The sequence below is a fragment of the Cyprinodon variegatus genome, unplaced genomic scaffold (genome assembly GCF_000732505.1).
Source record: "Cyprinodon variegatus isolate N-32 unplaced genomic scaffold, C_variegatus-1.0 Scaffold32, whole genome shotgun sequence".
Lineage (NCBI taxonomy): Eukaryota > Metazoa > Chordata > Actinopteri > Cyprinodontiformes > Cyprinodontidae > Cyprinodon > Cyprinodon variegatus.
The window spans coordinates 40,248-59,233 of record NW_015150485.1 but is presented as its reverse complement, the minus strand read 5'-3'; the positions used below and the strand labels follow the sequence as shown (position 1 = coordinate 59,233).

At 36.7% G+C, this 18,986-nt stretch overlaps 1 protein-coding gene across 6 annotated transcripts in view; it reads left to right on the top strand.

Annotated features, from left to right (window-relative positions):
- Positions 1-286: 286 nt before the first annotated feature.
- Positions 287-18,986, top strand: part of LOC107102417 (glutamate receptor ionotropic, NMDA 1) — a 58,001-nt gene continuing 39,301 nt past the window's right edge. For all 6 annotated transcript variants that reach the window (XM_015401754.1, XM_015401733.1, XM_015401761.1 and 3 more), the window contains exons 1-3: positions 287-535; positions 9,051-9,185; positions 11,008-11,184. In XM_015401754.1, coding sequence (XP_015257240.1) covers positions 287-535; positions 9,051-9,185; positions 11,008-11,184 — 561 coding nt within the window. The remainder of the gene's footprint in view (positions 536-9,050; positions 9,186-11,007; positions 11,185-18,986) is intronic.

Below are 18,986 nucleotides of genomic sequence, written 5' to 3'. Positions count from 1 at the left end.
GCCTTTTTTAAAGAGGCAGTTTTGCAGGGGAGGGAGAAAAAAAAAAGGTGGAGGATGCAGTTTGTTGGTTTGACAGTCTGCTCCTGATACGATCATGCACATTCCTCCGCATTGCACATAACCAGCTTTTATCTCCAGCCTTCCTCTTTCCTTTTTCGGGGCTCCCCCTCCCTTCGCTCTCGTCGCCCACCTGGATCGCGCCCGCCTTCTTCAGACCGAGCCGAGTCGAGTCACCACCGCGGAGAAAAGGGACCGGGCTGTGCTGTGCGGTTTGGCGCTCCACGCGATGCGTCTGTTTCTGCTGGCGGTGCTCCTCTCGTGCTCCTGCGCGCGGGCCGGCTGCGAACCAAAGATCGTGAACATCGGGGCCGTCCTGAGCCAGAAGAGATACGAGCAGGTCTTCAAGGATGCCGTGAACCAGGCTAACCAGGTCTACGGCCGGGACAAGTTCAAACTGAACGCCATCTCCGTAACGCACAAGGCTAACGCCATCCAGATGGCTCTGTCGGTGTGCGAGGACCTCATCTCCAGCCAGGTAGGGCTTACAGCTGCCTCCTTCGAGTCCGACTCACTCCATGAGATCAGGCTGTTCTGGTAATAAATCACAGCTGCATTTCGATCAGTGGCTCTTCTTGCAAACATAACACCTAAGGAGTCCAGTTTTCTGATACCCGGGATCTTCAATATCTAATTCCCCCTAAAAAAAAAAAGGAAATAAAAATTTACAGAAGTCAATGAACCAAAACCAAAAAAGGTTATACAGAATTTCTGAGTACTGAATGACATTTCAGTTCATGCTGTCCAAATATTAAGTTTTACATAAAGGTGGACTAATTTATCTTGAAGTCTAGAAATGCAAAGGTTATCATGATGTTATCTCCAAAAGAATGTATCTCAAACTATGTTTTAAATTTTTAATCAAATTTGCTCAGTGCTCAGAATTTTTTTTCTTAACTGGTGTAAAACACACAAAACTCCCTTTATTGTCTTGACATTAGTAACAGGAAACATGTTTAAGGTGCAGCTGATTATTGTGTTTTTTGGACAGGGAGCTAGATCTGCTTCCTGACACAAGGACTTTCTGTACAGAGCCAAATCGCTTCTCTCAAAACCCAATGTTGGTCGCAATAATAAAAAAAAAGATTATTTATTTTAGTAATTTATTTCAATCGGTGGAACTGCAGAGTAAAATTACACGCAGGGATGCAGGTCACACTTGCAATCCTGTCGATTGTTAATCTTTCAGCTCAGAATTCCGTTTCGTGGATGATTAAAAAAAATAAGAGCAACAAAAAGGTAGAAAAAGATTGAAATTTAAAAAAAAATTTGAAATAAGGATTTGCCTTAAAAGGTAATTTCCAAACAAATTACGTAGCTGTTCACTGTGCTGCATCCTCTGATATAAATGGAAAGGTAAGGGGAAAGAAACTAATACAGACAAATAATGCATTCCTTTGTAGAGAAGACACTTCTTAACCCAAAACAAAACAGCTTCAGAGTCTAGAGAAACAGTAAAGAGGATCAGAATCTACAAAACACGAAGTCCAGTGTAATCCTAGCAGCCAGTGATGATTTGGGCAGCCATCCCATTTGCTTGTGTTGGTCTATAGGTCTTCGAAAGCCCAAAGTCAATGCAGCTAACTACCAGAACATTTTAGAGTATTTCAAGTTACCTTCTGCTGACAAGGTTGATGAAGATGAGGATTTCATTTCCAGCAAGATTGTATTTTCCTACATGTACCAAAAATAAGTTTAATCACCAGTTTATTTTATTCTACATGACTGACCAAAAATCTGCCTGACAGAATCCCTATAAACCTCTCCACTCTGGGTTCCTGAGCAAAACCCTTAACCCCCACTGCTCCCCGGGCGCCACACAATGGCAGCCCACTGCTCCCCAAGGGGATGGGTCAAATACAGAGAGTGAATTTCCCCATTGTGGGACAATAAAGGGATTTACATAAAGAACCAATGAAGACACACCAGAAACATAAATGGAGATGACCTAAAAACCGTCAAAACAACCTGGGTTTCCATTACGCTGCAGCAGAACCAGAGGCTGATCACTTCAGAGCTGCTCTGCACTGACGCAATAATTCCTGCAAAAGGAAGAACAACCTAGTTCTAAGTGCATGCGCTGTGACGTATGTGATCATCTTGTTCAGAAGACTCACATTGCCTGTTTTTTTTTTTATTATTTTTTTTTTTTTACATTCCTTTTTAGTGGTGAAATGCCACCCTAATGGAATTGTGGGGGTTGAATTATTTGTGGACTAAAAATCCCAAAAAACATTCAAAACATTTTTAACTTTAACAACCCTTGTTATGATACAAGTTTCCCTTTTTGTATTCAGTTATTAAAATGCATCAACTTTTGTTTATGTTGAAAGTATTTCTCCAGTACCGAGAAAATTAAAACATCAATATATAAAAAATATATATATTTTTTTTTCCCACTTTGTGTTGCTTCAATATGACAAGCTCCCCACAGATCTTTCTGCTCAGCCATTCAAAAATAGCCTTTGGTTTGAGGCGGATTTCATATGATGGGATCGCCCCACATTCTGGGCACACAGCTGCAGATCTACTGAAGTGCACAGGAGCAGGTCAGGGGTGAAAATCTGCTAAACGTCATCCAACATGTCTGCATCAAGAGTCTGCAGCTGATGGTTTAAAATAGTTTAGGGCAAACATATCTTAATGTGCAAAATAAAATAAAAAACTCTGAGGGTTATTCATTTCATTACTTTTGCACTAAAACATGAAATTAAATGTAATTAACAAAATATTAAAAACTACACAAATACTTTCCCAGCTTTATCACACTAGAACCCTATTCTTTAATACATTTTATCTGCATTTTATATTGAACTATATGACATTGGATATAGCTGTGTCAAAGAGAGAAAACAAGATAAGACTTTGAGATTTCATATAGATTAACATGAGAAAAGTGGCATGTAATGGATCCAGCAGCATTTATTTATTCTTTAAATTCTAGAAAACAACTGACAAAATGGTAAAAAAAAAAAAAAAAAAAACCTGATATGTCAAACCCCTAATGGCAAAATGACAGGATATGGCAGGACCCAAAAAGGAAAACTAATAACAGGTTTAATGCAAAGTCAAAAAACAAAATTCTAAAAGTAAACATAGGCAAGAACAGTAAAATCAAAAACTTGAAAGAAACACAAACCATAATAGACTGTTTAGAAATGTCACACATTCTGTTTGCAGTTTACCACAAGACATGTAGGGGATTGCAAAAAGTTACACAGGGAAAAATAGTTATTTTGTTCTCATCTGTCCAATCTTCAAATTGCAGTAAATTTGCACTGCACATTTCTCAGAAAACAGCATAGCCTTAGTGAAACATGGTGGTGGCAGCACCATGCTGTGGGAATGTTTCTCTTCACCAAGGACAAAGAAGTTGATCAGAGTTGGTGAGAAGATGGATGGTAAAAAGAACATTTCTGGATGATAATCTGTTAGAGGCTGCAAAAAAACCTGAAACTGGAGGTTTAGGTTCACCTTAAGCAAGATGGCAACCCTCAGAATACAACCAGAGATACAATTAGATAGATAAAAGCAGATTTTGGTATTAGAATGGCACGGTCTAAGTCCAGATCTATATCTGTTGTCTGATAATCGATATAAATGTTCTCCTACGAATACTAACTGAAGGGAGTCTAAAGACAAACACTGCTTCCTGCTGAGAGTTTCCAGCTCCTTTTTTTGTGTTTTTCTTATTACTCCTTTAGGTACAGAAAATCTCAACATAGTTTCTCAAAGGGATGTTATGTTTTGACCATGTTATGTTTAATTTATTTCTTAAAAAGCTAGGTTTTTCATTATAGTTATAAACTAATTACCATTAAATGTCCCCGAGTAAGACAAGCTATTTCCCTTCAGTGGTCTTCAACAATATGATAGCATGAGAACAAATGGAGACAGTATACAGTAATTGGACAAATACAGCCACTATGTATTTAATACATTTAAAAAGAGAATCCATGTAATGTTAAAAACATCTAATGCAGTTCTGATCTGAAAAAGTTTTTTCCTTAAACTGAGTTTGAAGGCAAGAGAAGATGACGGCTCTAAAGGCTTGCAGGGGAGAATTTCACTGATGTGATGTTTTAAAAAAAAAATACTGTCAGGGCAAATGTCTTTCTTGGTTGGATTCTACCTTCTCCTGGTAGCTCCTCTCCTACTTTTGTTGACAGCTGATTTGGGATCAACAAAATCAAAGAGAGGAGAAGGAAAGTTATGTAGTCAGATAAGACAAACTTTACTAAAAAGTTGACGAGTTTCCCAAATTAACTATGGTGACATATTACATAACAATATGAAAGCAATTTTGATAAAATGATTTGCTAATCAAGATTTTAAGAGACTGCTTAGGAAAAGATTCCAGATATTTAGAAGTTGCAGAAGATTTGTTAGACCAACTTAACAAGCAATACCTAACCTGGAAGACTTACAATTTCTTTAAGAAAGCTAAACAAAATCTGCCAAGTTTCCAAGCAGATAAGTGGAAAGTTAAGTGGAAGGAAAAACTGTGCAAGAGCTAAACATATCCACAGCTAAAATGGAATGATTTTAGATCAAATCCTATTCATGAATGGTACAGTCAAGTTTAAAATTAAATCTAACAACAAAACTGTGACAAGACTTCTGAGCTTAAGCTATTTTTCCAAAGATTAAAAGGAAAAGAACAGCCTCTAGTTATACTAACCTAACTGAGGCAGAGGTGGGGTGAAAACAAAACACACAGCAAATCTTTAAGCGTTTTAAGCATTTTTCTGCTCGTTTATCTTTTTATTAGTCAAAGCCACTGAGAAAATTCAAATTCGGTTTGACACATGAATGTTAGATTTAAAAAAGTGTTATGCTAATTTTGTGGCATATTTCCTGCAGTTATTGGAGGGTCCAGTCTAGAAAGTTGGCTGTTCACAAATTGCTGTTTCCAAGAACCTAGTGCACAGTTTGTGGAAAGAAATACTTTCGTTTGATAGCTAAGTAGTTTAATAAAAGCACATTTGTGTGTTAGAATGGCCTAGTTAAAGTCTGGAACTAGATCCATCCATTTTCTGTCATGCTTTATCTCAGCTAGGGTCATGATGGGCTGTGGTGCCTATCTCCAGCTGTCTAGGGGTAAGAGGCGGGGTACATCCTGGACAGGTCGCCAGTCCATTGCAGAACTAGATCCATATGAGAATTTGCCCTACAGGACCTAAAAATAGAAACCATAAAAATTGGTAGAAGCGGTAAAAGATTATTCTACAAAATACTGACTTCGTGAATCTGAACACACACAATTTTTAGACTTAAAAGATTTCAAAAAGAAAAGGTTTTTAAAAATGCACAAACTCATTGCCCTTTGTATTTAGGCTCTGCGGCACGTTAATGTAAGCCAAAGAACTGACAAAAGCACACCCTAATGAAGGTTGAAATTGTAAAGAAACAAAATGTCAAAACTATTTTGTAAGGTATGAATATTTCTGCTCTAAATTAATGCATGAAGTGCACGTTTATAAAAGCGTTATGTCACACTGAGCTGAGGCACGAATGTCTCTCCTACACACATAATTAGGCTTTATGCAAAAAACAAAAGAAAAGAAAGAACACCCACAGGTTTAGTGCTTCTTCCATATCTTCTGCTTGGTTTATTGCTTCTAACTAATGCAGGCTTGTAAAACAGCCCTGTCCCATCCCATCACCACACGTTAACCCAAAACACTCAACAGCAGCTCTCACACTCTCCTGATGTGCAAATGAGAACAAAACCCCATCTAAACTGGACAGAAAGTCTATGGGGAGTTTAATCAGATGAGATTAGCTTGTAGGTGATAAGGACACAGTGGCAGATGGAAGAGAAGAGCTGCCTGCGAGCATTCCTTGGAAGGAAGACCTCATTTTTGACCCAGCCATACGGGCTGCTCCATCCAATAATCCGTGCCGGCACATCTATGCCAACCTTATCCCCCCTCCCTCCCCAACTCTGAGGCGTCTCCTCCCCCAACTCTTGTTTTTAAACCCAAACACCCACAAGGATGAACAAAAGACCTTCTCCTGCATGACTAATATCCTTCCAGACAGTTGTGGTTCAGAAATGTTATTTTGAACCTTTTATGCAACATCCCAGATTAGTTTGAGCTTTAATAAGAGATCACAAGTCTACTTTATTTTGTCCAGGTAGAAAAACAGATGTCTAACAGAATGGCTGGATATAGGCTGCAGATGGTAAAGGCTGTAATTCTCCTAGATTTCATAAGCAGCTTTTGATGACTTAGAAAACTGCAAAATCATACGACAAAAACAGCTTTGGCATTTTTTAATCCAATGAACATTACTTACAGAACAAAATTAGGTTCACTGGTGCTACAATGTGATGACATTTACTTAATGCCATCATTTCTGTCATGTTTTAAGCCGTTTACTTCATCATATTTATCTTTTCTACTTCTTTTAGGATTCATTTTGATCCTCTTGATTTTTTTCTTCACCTAAAAAGAAACAAATTACATCACAAAATATTTTTTTTATGCAAATCTAAATGACAATGAAGATAAGTGAGTAGGAAACAGTACTTATTTTATTACATAAAAACAACCAAAGTATAAAGAAAAGTGGTCAAACGCTAAGATTTGGAGATGTTTCTAAATTAAGGTTGATTTTATATCTGGTAAACCATTTATTTGTAAATCTGGTCAAATGTGCATTATTGACACAACATTGACATATTAAAAGACTCTGATTTTAGTTTCCTAGGAAAAGCCAGATTGTTTTAATATGCTCTTCTCTCCAAGTAGTTTTGCCTTATTCTTAAGAAAACCAGTTCCCTAGGCTTTTGGAAAAGAATCCTAACTTAACTTAACTTAACAGGTACTTTACCGTATAATATCTAATAGAGAAACCCAAATTTCTGACTAATCTGGCATAAATTAACACCAGTAATAGAGATACTAATTCATATCATAACATTCAAAGGGGTAGACTATAAAAAGATTAAATGCATGTCCAAGATGTTGATATTTAATAAGTAAAACAGGAGGAAGGAATTATGTTTTGAAAAGTGGATCAGGAAAGTATTCACAGCTTTGAGTTTTTTAGCAGCAAGTATTCAAAGCCTTATCCATGAAGCTCCAAACTTAAAGGAATAGTACACCCAAAACATGATTAGCCTTCATTTTCTACTCACCCCCATGCTGAACAACACTCTGAAGTACTTTTTTGATATCTCAAATGCATCTGGAGATCTGGGAGGCTTCTTGCTGTCTGCTGACATTCAAATAATGGAGGTCTATGGTGACCGAGGCAGAAAGGTCCATAAAAGTCCACAAAAAACGTGTCAATATTCCTCCATACTGCTCGTCCAATGTATTCCAAGTGTCCTGAGTGGGTAGCATCCAGAATTTACTCAAAACAAAGTTATTTAGAATGTTTTTAGAGCATAAACAGTAGTGTAACTTCACTAAGGAGTGAAGTTCTAGTACCGGTTCAGTTCATTGGACGCGATTAGAAAAGGAACCTTCAGCTCTCACTGTTAACTGTGCTTTTCAGAACATGAAGTCCAAGAAGCAGAGTTTAGGCTCATCTGTCCCAAACGCTGAGTTCCCAGGTTAAGTGTGCTCCAGATGTTTATCTTTGAGAGGGTAGTTATTCTATAATCATGTTATTTAGTTTATTTTTTTTTTTTATTTTGATGCTTTGAAACACCAGAAATTGTATGTAACTCTATCTGATTACTTAATTTTAAACATTAAATCGGATGCATTAAACCAAGAATTATTCATTACTTGAGTAGTTATTTTACAAAGAAATTCTTCACTTTTACTTGGGTACTTTTTAATGACTGCTTTCTTATTTTTTATGAGTTAAAAAAACATAAAGAAGTTCTTATTTGAGAAAAAGTTTTGGGTTCTCCAACTACCTCTAGTTGCAGCAGGGACTGGATGACCTAAAGATGTCACTTTCTGCTGCAGTTTTCCAAAAGTGAGAACTTTTCTCACCATCCTGCTAAGAGTACACTGAGGAGAGAAAAACTATCATCATTATGGGTCATTGTTCAACCTTTCCGTGCTCATAGACATCAGCAAATTTTGGAGGGTGGCTCTCATCCTCTTGCCATTTCCTGGCCCACTTGAAATGTCTCTTATGTTTCTCTCTATTTTTGTAGAGTAGCAGAACGGTTGGCCTCTGTTCAATATCATATTTATTATATTGACAACCAACTAAATCATATCATTCAGCTATTAGGGGTCCTAATAATCATAGAATGGATAGTTTGGTAAAATGTTTATTTCTCACAATGGGATTTTTGCTCTTCACTTGATTAATGCGAATGTATTAAAAAGATACTTAGACTTATAGCAATTATACAAACCATAAATTCATGCCTTGCAACACATGACCAGGAAATATTTCTCAAACATGATTAAAATGATTTAAATAGATATGTTTTAATCACATCAAGCTGCATGGTATAACACCGAATGCTCATCCAGGAGGAGTGTATCCTGCAAAGTCAAAGAGGCGATGGAATCAGCTGGGTTTTCTAAGATGGAAAACTTTGAACAAAGCTGACTGTATGATCTAATTGGCTTGTCTCTGTTTTGTGAATTGGTACCACATAAATAAACTGTACTGAATTCAATTAAGATATTATGTTAATCCTCCTACTTGTTTGATTAGATAGACATTTAGTGAACAATGTTTATTTTTATCCATTGAGTTAAATTTTTACATTTTACAACAATTTTCCACCTCCAAACTTTTAACGGTTAGAGAAGGATGACTGACATAAGTTTGCAATATGCCATATCTATCAGATTTTAACTTTTAATAGATAAAAAGAATAAAATAAAGCTTAATGTAGAGTTTGTGTACCAGATGGGCACTAAATAAAGTACAGCTGGTCTACTTGCTGTGTGGATCGTCTTGAATGTTAAAAGAAGAAATAAGTAACATAATCTCAGTGTTTTTATTAATTATGTCTTGCTGTCAGTGTGACAGAGTGTTTCTCTCCCTCCTTCGTGTCTCTGCAGGTCTACGCTATCCTGGTGAGTCACCCTCCTCAGTCCAGCGACCATCTCACTCCAACGCCCGTCTCCTACACCGCTGGTTTCTACCGTATCCCAGTTGTGGGGCTCACCACTCGCATGTCCATCTATTCTGACAAGGTGAGTGATGGATGAGAGGGATGTAAACAGAGAGGGGGATGGTGAGCCAACACAGAGTGATGAATTAAGGAGCTCCCTGAGGGTGCCTTTAAGAGCTTCCTAGATTAAACATCCCATCAGTGTCCATTAGGGGAGCTGAGATTAAATGGCTTTCCAGATAAAAATGGAAGACTGCCATTAATATTGTCCCTGATAAAAAAGTTATGATGCACAAAACAAATTAATTAACCCTCAAAAGTGATTGGATAAGTATAAAGATAACTCTGGAGCGTAAAAAACTTTAAGGAAGTCTTGCTCTGTTGCTCTTTTGTTATACTTGGGAAAGGTTTTTCATGTAAACATTGGAGGGAGAATTTCACAAAGAGAAATGGAGATGGTCATTAAATTACCAATAAAAAGTATTTAAGGAGATCACAATTTCTCCTCAGCTACATTAATAGACGGAATTTAATTTAGGTCTCTATATGATTTCTATAATGTGGAACTCCAGAAAAAAATTAAAAACAATCCACTGGATTTGGTTTCTGAGTTTGAAGACGTTTCGGTTCCCATCCAGGAAGCTTTTTCAATTCAAAATGTCAGGAATAGTGTTGAGTTTGAGGTTTTATACAGTAGCCCAACAAAGCCTTGTTTTTCTGTTGAAAACATGTGAATTGGAACAGGTGAAGGGGTCCACCCCTTTGGAATGGGGGTCATTTGGCTTCTTTTGTAAGACTGCAATACCCCATACCCATCTAAGTTTCTTATAGGTCGGTCGTTAAAGGTACTGGCTGAAAAGATTAACTCAATAGCTGCATTGTACGTTTTTGAAAGCTGGAACCTGAGTCCACTCCCTCTGTTTAAGGTTGGTTTTTCTTTCTTAACATAGATGGCTTCCTTCACACCCCTCTCAAACCTCCTATTTTCTTTATCTTTATGTGAACATTCTGGTCTTCAAAATAATGTCCTTTAACCATAAGGTGTAGATGTACTGCAGAGCCATGTCCAGAGGAGGTCCTGAGGAGGCCATGCATTTGTTGAGAGGTTGTTTGGTTTCTCCAATATAAAGATCAGAGCATTCCATCCTCACTGCATTGAACTGCATAAACCACTCTGCTCATATTTGGTTTGGGGGTTTTGTCCTTAGGATGCACTAGCCTCTGTCTAAGGGTCTTGTTAGGTTTGAATTATACTGTTTTGTGTTTGGAGAAAATCCTCTTGAGTCTAGAGATGTTTTTGCACTTGATCCTCTCGCCGTTATGTTCTGCTGCGTGTCTTTTGGATTTCCTTGATGATTTGACAAACACCCAGTTTGGGTATCCACAGGTTTGAAGAGAATTTATGCATTTCTTCTGTTCTTTGTGCTTCAATTCTGCTTTTGTAGGGACATGCTCAGTGTGATGTTGTAAGGTTCTGATAACTGAAAGTTTGTGCTCCAGTGGGTGGTGTGAGTCAAAAAGAAGGTGCTATTCCTGACATTTTGAATAGAAAAAGCTTCCTGGATGGGAAGCGAAACATCTTTAAACTTGAAAACCAAGTCCAGTGGATTGTTTTTAATTTTTTGGAATCTCTATGACCTGCATGACTGAGAACCTTCACCAGCATAATGTGGAACATTTTCCCGCCAAACGGGAAAATCACACAGATTGGAAAGAAAAAAACAACTTGGAAATATAATTCAAAGGACCTTTAAGTTCCCATTTCTGCTATTTTTCCTTTGTAAATAAGGCCCAAAGACCCATTCAGCTTGATGCTTGTTTCATTTATTTACAGCAACTACTAATAATTTTTGCGCTTTTCAAAATGTGCTATCTTTTTACTTTGTGTTCTTCTTGGTTCTCAGAGTATTCATCTATCCTTCCTGCGGACAGTCCCTCCATACTCCCACCAAGCGCACGTTTGGTTCGATTTGATGCGCGAGTTCAACTGGAACCACATCATCCTGATCGTCAGCGACGACCACGAGGGCCGGGCTGCTCAAAAGAGGCTCGAGACTCTCTTGGAGGAGAGAGAAACGAAGGTGAGACGCCGGGATTCTCTGGCCTCCCCTCATCTCCTACCTCCCCGATTAAGGAGTGTGTGAGCATGAGTGTGTGAGTGTTTCAGAGATCTTCTTTGTACCTAGCTGTTTCCCTTTCTGTTGTCTGAGCACATCTCTTTCTCACCATTGTGTAAACATTGGCTAACATTCCCAGAGACATCTACAGCGTCTAATGTGGTCTAATCTGACAAAAGTTTGTATGTTTATTTGCTCATCTTCACGTTGCTTTTCGCCATAGTCCAAATTATCTTGTGTCTATCCACACTGGGAGCCAAATAGTGGACTTTAACATGGGGCTCTGCAAACCATCACAGAAGAAAGGTATATAATGAGGTGGAAGTGACAGACTGCAAACATTTTAAGGGTTCATACTTAATTGTAATTTGCTTCTTCATGGTGATTTGGAAAATATTTCTAAAACCTTTCAACTTTTGCATATTTTTTCATGTTACAACTGTAGATTTTAATGTGTTTATATGAAAAAGTTGACAAGGATGTAACAACAAATAATCTGGAACTGATTAGTTTTACCTACAAAAGATCATGCAAGTAAGAAAATAGAGCAGAGCAAAACCCAATGAACACAAATTTCTCACATAGTGGTGACAGAAACATGGTGGTGGTAGTATCATGCTGTGGGAGTGGCCTTCTGCAGAACGGACAGGGAAGCTGTTTAGAGTTGATGAAAAGATGGAGCCAATCGCAAGAATTGTGACAAATGATTGTGACATAGTCCAGTCTTGAACACAGCTTCATGTATTTAACAAAGTTCGAATAACTAGTACACATGATTTAATCAATTAAATCAATTATTGTTATCATAAATAACAATTAATTTTTTTAATCTGGGACAATCTTGCTTTAATTTTTTTTGTAATTGTCCATCTGTCTTTGCTGGCAGAATATATTGTACCATTCATTAATTACAGTGGTTCACAGTTCAAAAGCACCTGGGCAAAACTTTGGATCCCAGCGGCATAAATTAAGGTATATTTATGTGTCAGAACGGCCTAGTCAAAGTCCAGACCTAAATCCAGTTAAGAATATGTGGCCAGACTTGTACAGAAATTTTCACAGATTCTCTTCATCCAATCTGAGTGGATTTAAGCTGTTTTTATAACAGCTTTATGTACAAAAAAGCTAGAATTACATCAAAAGATGGTTTTATTCCACCTTAAAATTATTCACTATTTAACTGAACAATTATATTTGTAGTTGTAACATACGAAAATGTGAAAAGTTCAGCAGATTTGTACACATACCCTGAGAGGCAGGTCATTAATGGGGCATGTTTTTGAATCTTGCTCATAGCTGAATTTTGAGTGGGCGTATAACTGAGACGTTGGTAATGTGGGCCCGTGAGGAGAAGACACAATTAAAGTTAAAAAAAAAAATCCCCTCCATCCTTTAACCATTTATTAAGATTAAATCACACTAGGACGGGGTTTTTACTTCAGCACGTTTGCTCCTCTCTGGGGCTCTTTGCTGTAATTGTGTGGTCGAGTGAAATGAGTCCTGATTCAGAGGTTTAATTAAATCAGAATCTTCTGAGGCTAAGAATATGACATCCACCCGAGGCCTTTCACGGAAGCAAGTTATACCAAAAGCTCCACAGATTACTGGGATCAGTGTGTGCCACCAACAGGAAAACATTTCAGAAAGATGTGCAGCTATTTGTGCAGCTCAAACATTGTGAGAGTCAAATCATTTAGCTGAGATTCATATCCTGCATTTATGAGGGAAAACAGATCATTAAAAGCTTCTGATGAGAATCCAGGAAGCTTCTTTCATGCTTGCACGGTCTTAGTTGTGATCTCAAAATGAGCCCATCTGTGCTCTCCATTTAATGCCCTATCTGAGCAAAGTTTTCCTGTGAGACTCTAGTTATGAGTATATATTTAGACACAACTGCAACACCAGTTTGAACCTTTGCTTACTGCTGGAATGGATTTACGTGAATAAATGTGTGAATCAGGCAGTGATTATTGTGCAGAAGGTTTAGGGTAAAAAGATATAAAAGCTATGAAAAAAATTGATTCTAGGACTAATTGTGGATCCCGGCCTGTATCTACTGTATGTAACCCCACCATGCCACCGGGTTCAGGGCTGTCAATAAACTAATAAAGTTCAAAGCCCGGAGCTGACGTGTTCCATTACAAATGCAGTTTGTCTTTCTAACTCCAGCGCACGCATTGTTCATCTCATTCCAATAACCTACAGCACCATGTGCTATTACTGGCACCCAGAATGCTCCAAAAATAAATTCATTTTCATTGCAGCAGGTTACTCTGACACTACATTTTTATAATTTTTTTATTATTGTACTTTTATTCTGTAGAGACCATATTATTTAGAAAAATATTGTTTTTATAACTACTGTCTAACATAAAATCAGACTAAACTTTCCCTCATTTCAGTCAATAATTTCATTAGAATTGTTTTTATTTGCTAAAAGACAGAATGTGTTCATCAACCCTGGAACAGAATTAAAGGAGAGGGTATTTGATAAAGCCGAGTGGGATTATCCAGAGGGAGAATAGCTCTGTACCTATATAGGCCGAAAGGCCACTCAGAAATGAAGAAGCCAATACTCTAGTTTGCAAGATTTACTAAGAAGTAAAAACTTAAAAATCTAGAGGAATATTCTCTGACATAATGAGACTAAAAGGTAATTTAAGCTTGGAAATTCAATCTCTACTTTAAAGTCTGGAGGTTGAAGCTTGATATTCTAATGTATTTGATACAGTAGAGACTTGTGGACTTCGAAAAAGAAGTAGTGCTGAGAAACGATAGTTCCTTTGGAATTATTAAACCACAATTTGACAAACCCAGCAATTAAAATGAGACTCAAAATGAGCAATAATCACAATTATATCACCTAATTAGGTTTTGTCCAGTGATCATCACAAAGTAATGATCTGGTCCCATATAGGCATGGGTACGAGCGTATAAGAGTGTGGGTGTGTTTGTAGACATGTTTTACCTGTGAGAAGAGCGACTTACATTCCTGAAGAAGTTACATCAGCTAAATCAGGAGGAATGGGCCAAATTTCCAGCAATTCCAAACTTGTGGAAAAATTCCCAAAAAGTTTGACCCATTTCATATTGTTTACAGGCTGTTTTGTTTAAGAAGAGCCTATTCACTTTCCAGCTGTTGATGTTAATTACGAATGCTTCTAGAAGGACTGTTGACCCAGACATCATTGAACAAAGAATTATTTTATTTTAACCAGGCTCATATTAAAAGTAAAAGAATCGGTTAAACTAACTCTGGAGGGATTTAAATCATCTACAGAAGGATTTCTAGATCAAACTAATTTTCTATACTTCCCCACAGCACATTTAAATACAGTATTGAGCTTTGTTATCTTTAAGTATACAGCTTTAATAGCATGATCTTTTCAACACACACATTTGCCCTACAGTATATGACAACTCCTGAGCCTGTACTGTAGCTTTAGACCATTTCTATGGATCTTCAAGAGTCAATACCTTATCTTTTTTATCCCTTTCAGCATGGCTCTATGGTTAAGAAATAATATATTCTACAAACCAAACCTGAGGATTCGAGTATTATCACGTACTAATCTACCCAATACTATGGAGATGTACATAAACTTTATAAATTGAAGAAAATACAAGTTAGTCCTAGTCTCGTTCTTCTAGCTGTTAGTTTTAAGACATTGTTTTGCTTATCTTTGATCATTGAAAATAGTTGAATTCAGTCTGATTTAATTTCAGACAGTAAGGAAAAAATTCTTGTTTTTTTGTACCTTGGGTGTAAACATCGTTTTCAACAAAATTGTCAGTGCAAGTTATCGACATCCTTGCTTTCAATATTTTGTGTGACCCCATCTATCAACAGGAAAAAACTTGGTCTGCTCCTATAACACTGAAAAGGTTGAAGCATAGAAAATAACCCTAGAGTCCACTGCTGTGTTGATTTATATTATATTTGGGAACAATGACTCATTTATGTTTTGTTTTCTTTTTTTTTCTTTGTGGAGATTGCTAAGTTTTTATTTAGAAGGTTCTTTTTATTTGAAAAATTCAACATCCTGGTCTCTTCTTGATGCTCAGGCAGATTTTAGAAGAGGAACAGGCCCACAGTACCAGGGAACCTCCTCTGTGCTTTTCCTATAACATCACCCTTTCATTTTTTTTTTCTTTATCACCTGTGTTGTTGTTTTTTTCCTTGAGAAACTCCAAAAGTTAACATAACATTCTAAGACCCAGTTAGTGATTAAATAGCTGAGATTTTTACTCAGGTATCAGTAACTCTGGAGGACACTGTTTCTCTTCTTAAATTAAAGAGCATTTTGATCTAATTGAAATGGTGCATCATTCTTAAAAAAAAAAACAACTGATGCAACATCCTGTAAAAGAAAAAAAACAGTCTTGGATCGAGAGCTCCAGGCAAGTTAGAGAAGCTCTAAATTATTAAAACACAAACTGCTCAGAAAAGACACAAAGTGCTAGGTTTCTTCTGGCTTTTAAAGATCCACTATGTAATTTTGATGCAATGCCTCTGAAGTTCTAACATATCAGAGAAAAAAGATAGATTAAGGGAATTATTTTGGGCTGTGTGATAAACAGAAATAAGTGGGGAAAACAAATGCATATTTGTAAAAGAATATCCTTCAATTTGCTCATTAAAACTCGAACTCATTCACTCTCCAATGTTTTATTTCTAAAACATGAATAAGAAAAATTAAAAAAACCTATCTGGCTAATTAAGGAAAGATTACTCCTAGAAAACATAAATACCAATAATATGAATAATAATACGGTACTGTGAAAAAAAAAAAAATAACTACACTTAATAAGGTCAATGATTTCAATTAAGGCACAGAGAATAAAAGGTAACAACTTTGTTTGGTAAAAACTGTGACAGATGTGCGACCTTTTACAGATTTCATCACAAAATTAAGGAATGACTATGTGGAAAGGCAATTCATGCCTATATTAAAGCATGGTGGGGGAGCTATGATGCTTTTGGCCTGTTTCTCCTCCAATAACAATAGAAACCTTGTGATTTCCATTGCATGATGGCTCTTTAAAAACCCAGAACATGTTAATGGATTTTAATGTATCCCTTAAAAGTAAAAAAACATCAAGGATCGACAGGGAGAGAGAAAACTGATTTATTCAGCCTTACTTATCTGACTCTGGTGATGCTCTAATTGTTATGGATGCTGAAGATGATGGTAAAGCTCGAGCAGAGAAAATTGAGTTGAGAACCTTAACTGACTAACATGACTTGTCAACTCAGGCATCAGTTCTTGTAGCTCAGAATTGAAAGAGTGCAATTAAAAAGTATTTTCATTGCACTCTTCAGTTCAGATCATTTAAAACATGTTAATAAAACCAGAGTATAGGACGATTCAAATGTTGGCAAATGTGCAAAGTTTTGAACGTGTTTTGTTGTTTATTTATGGGGGAGCAGCAGTTCTGCTCTGGAACTTTTCCATGGATACAAAGCCTGCAGTACTTTTGATGTTTTTCCTGTTTCTTTAGTGTTCTGTGCAGATAAAGGATTTATATTTGGTTCACTGCAATCCCAAAAAAAGTTGAAATATTTTTTTCATTATGTCTGGATTGATAGATGTCAGTAATGTTGTTATACGTTTTTTCACCTCATCTCTTTATAAATCTCCTTGATCGCTGTTGATCATTAATATATCATTGGATATTTTGACAGCTTTTTGCTTTGAAGCTGAACAATCGTTTAGAAAATCGTCTTTTCTTCTCAGGTTATCTCTATCTGCCAGAACAATTCATCTTTTTCTGGCTGCAGAGCAATGTTATTTGGTTCTTCCTTATTCCCTCTGGTATTGACATGAATGATAGTGATGGTAAGGTTGACTGCCGGTCCGCTGGTCAGTTGAAAGGCTCGTTAGAAATGTCTCTCCCTGGTTGTAGCGCAGGTGAATGTAACAATTATTGTATTTGGTGCAAAAAACATTGAAGAAAAGGAATTCCACCAGGTCATTAAGTCTGTCAGAGTTGGTATGTGGCCTATTATGTTGCTTTTGCCAGATTCTGCAGAAATTCACAAGTATTTTCACATATAATTTGGGATTTTTTTTTTTTTTTTTTTTTTGCTGGGTAGAACACTATTAACATTGTTGAAGGATAGATTTAGCTTTAAAAATATGTTAATAAAGATGAATGAAGAGACAAGCTTATAAATGGAGATGTTTTAGAAGAGCTTTCTGTTACATCAGCAGGGGAATGTAAACTTGTTGTGTTTTCTGATTAGTGGATTTTGGGCCTGATCTGTTAAGATCCCAAATAAGAAGTTCTTATTGCCTGTGCAAACAAAATACTCTATGTGGAAGTAGTCTGTGTTTTGTGGGGGATTAGTGAAGATTGAATATGCAATCAATAACAGGTGCAAAAGTAAAGCAATCTGCCTTATTTAAATTAGTAGTTTGCGTGTGGTACTGGTAGATGGGGGGGTAGAGCAGCCATACAGGACAGCTGAAGGTCAAAGCCATGGAGGTGGAGGTAATAATAAAAGAAAAAAAAAATTAAGATAATTAGTATTATTTAGGATGCACTGAACATATATGTATCTCAAAAAACAATGAAATATTGAAATGCAATAAAACTATAAATACTAAACTTAAAAGATTAAAGAACAGTCATAAAACCTGAAAAAGCTAACCGTCTATTTGATGGGGAAAAAAATAGATTAATTCATAAAAAATTGAGATTTTTAACTTGCAACCCCAAGCCTAGATTGTTTAACTTTATTCCTTCCCTCCATGTTTGCTGCATAAAACCTGCTTTGGCTAAACACGGTCTCCACATCTAAATAATGTAAAAGCAATTAGAGGAAAGGTCAAATGAACCTCATAATCGCCTTTATAAGTGTTATAATGATGCACCTAATAGAAAACAGATAAAATACATTTTCCTTATTTAGGCTGTAGGTGGCTCAGACTTGGGGCCAAGCAGTAACAAATGTGGGGAGGTTCTTGTCCCATCGTTCATTATTGTAAGTAAGACCACATCTTTCAAATTATTTTACCCAAAATGAGCTTTAAATTCATTTATTAAACATGGTGTCCAAAATCTGTTCTTATTGCTAATATATCTAATTTCCTATTTTTTTTTTATTGATGCTTGATGACAGTTATTTTTGGCAAAAAAGAGAAAAAGTTTAGAAACCCCTGCTGAGATATATACTTTATTACCCAGGTGATTGGGCGCACAATAATGTTTCTCTATATGCCAAAAGGGTTGGTAACCTTAACTATAGTAGAAACCTATGGTTCAAATCCTCTCTTTATCATGGATTTCTATACAGTTTCATTATATTTAAACCAGAAACCAGCTTGTGTGTGGCTCTGCAGTAGAAACATTGTGTGTATAACTCCTGGACTGGGCCAAAAATGGTTCAAGACGTGTGCAGGCGTCACACAGTCACAGAGGATTTCTGTCAGCAGCAGCAGAGCTGCTTTAGACTCAGCGGGCTTAATTATGACCAACACAGCGTGAAATATTGATGCTGGACTGCAGATATAAATATAGAAAGGGTTCAGAAAAAGCCTTGGAAGAAGAAAACTACAGAGCTGGGTGCTAAAATGAAATTTGTTTGGTCCTTTATCGGTTGTGTTAAAAAATATGAGAATGAAAAATAACCCAAATGTCTGATAAAAACACATTTTGCTTGTGTGATTTCTGCCCTTGTTTGTTTTTCCTTGTCTTCTCACCTTTAGAAACAGAACTGTAAGGCAAAATTCAACAACATTAGTTCCTATTTAAATAAAGAA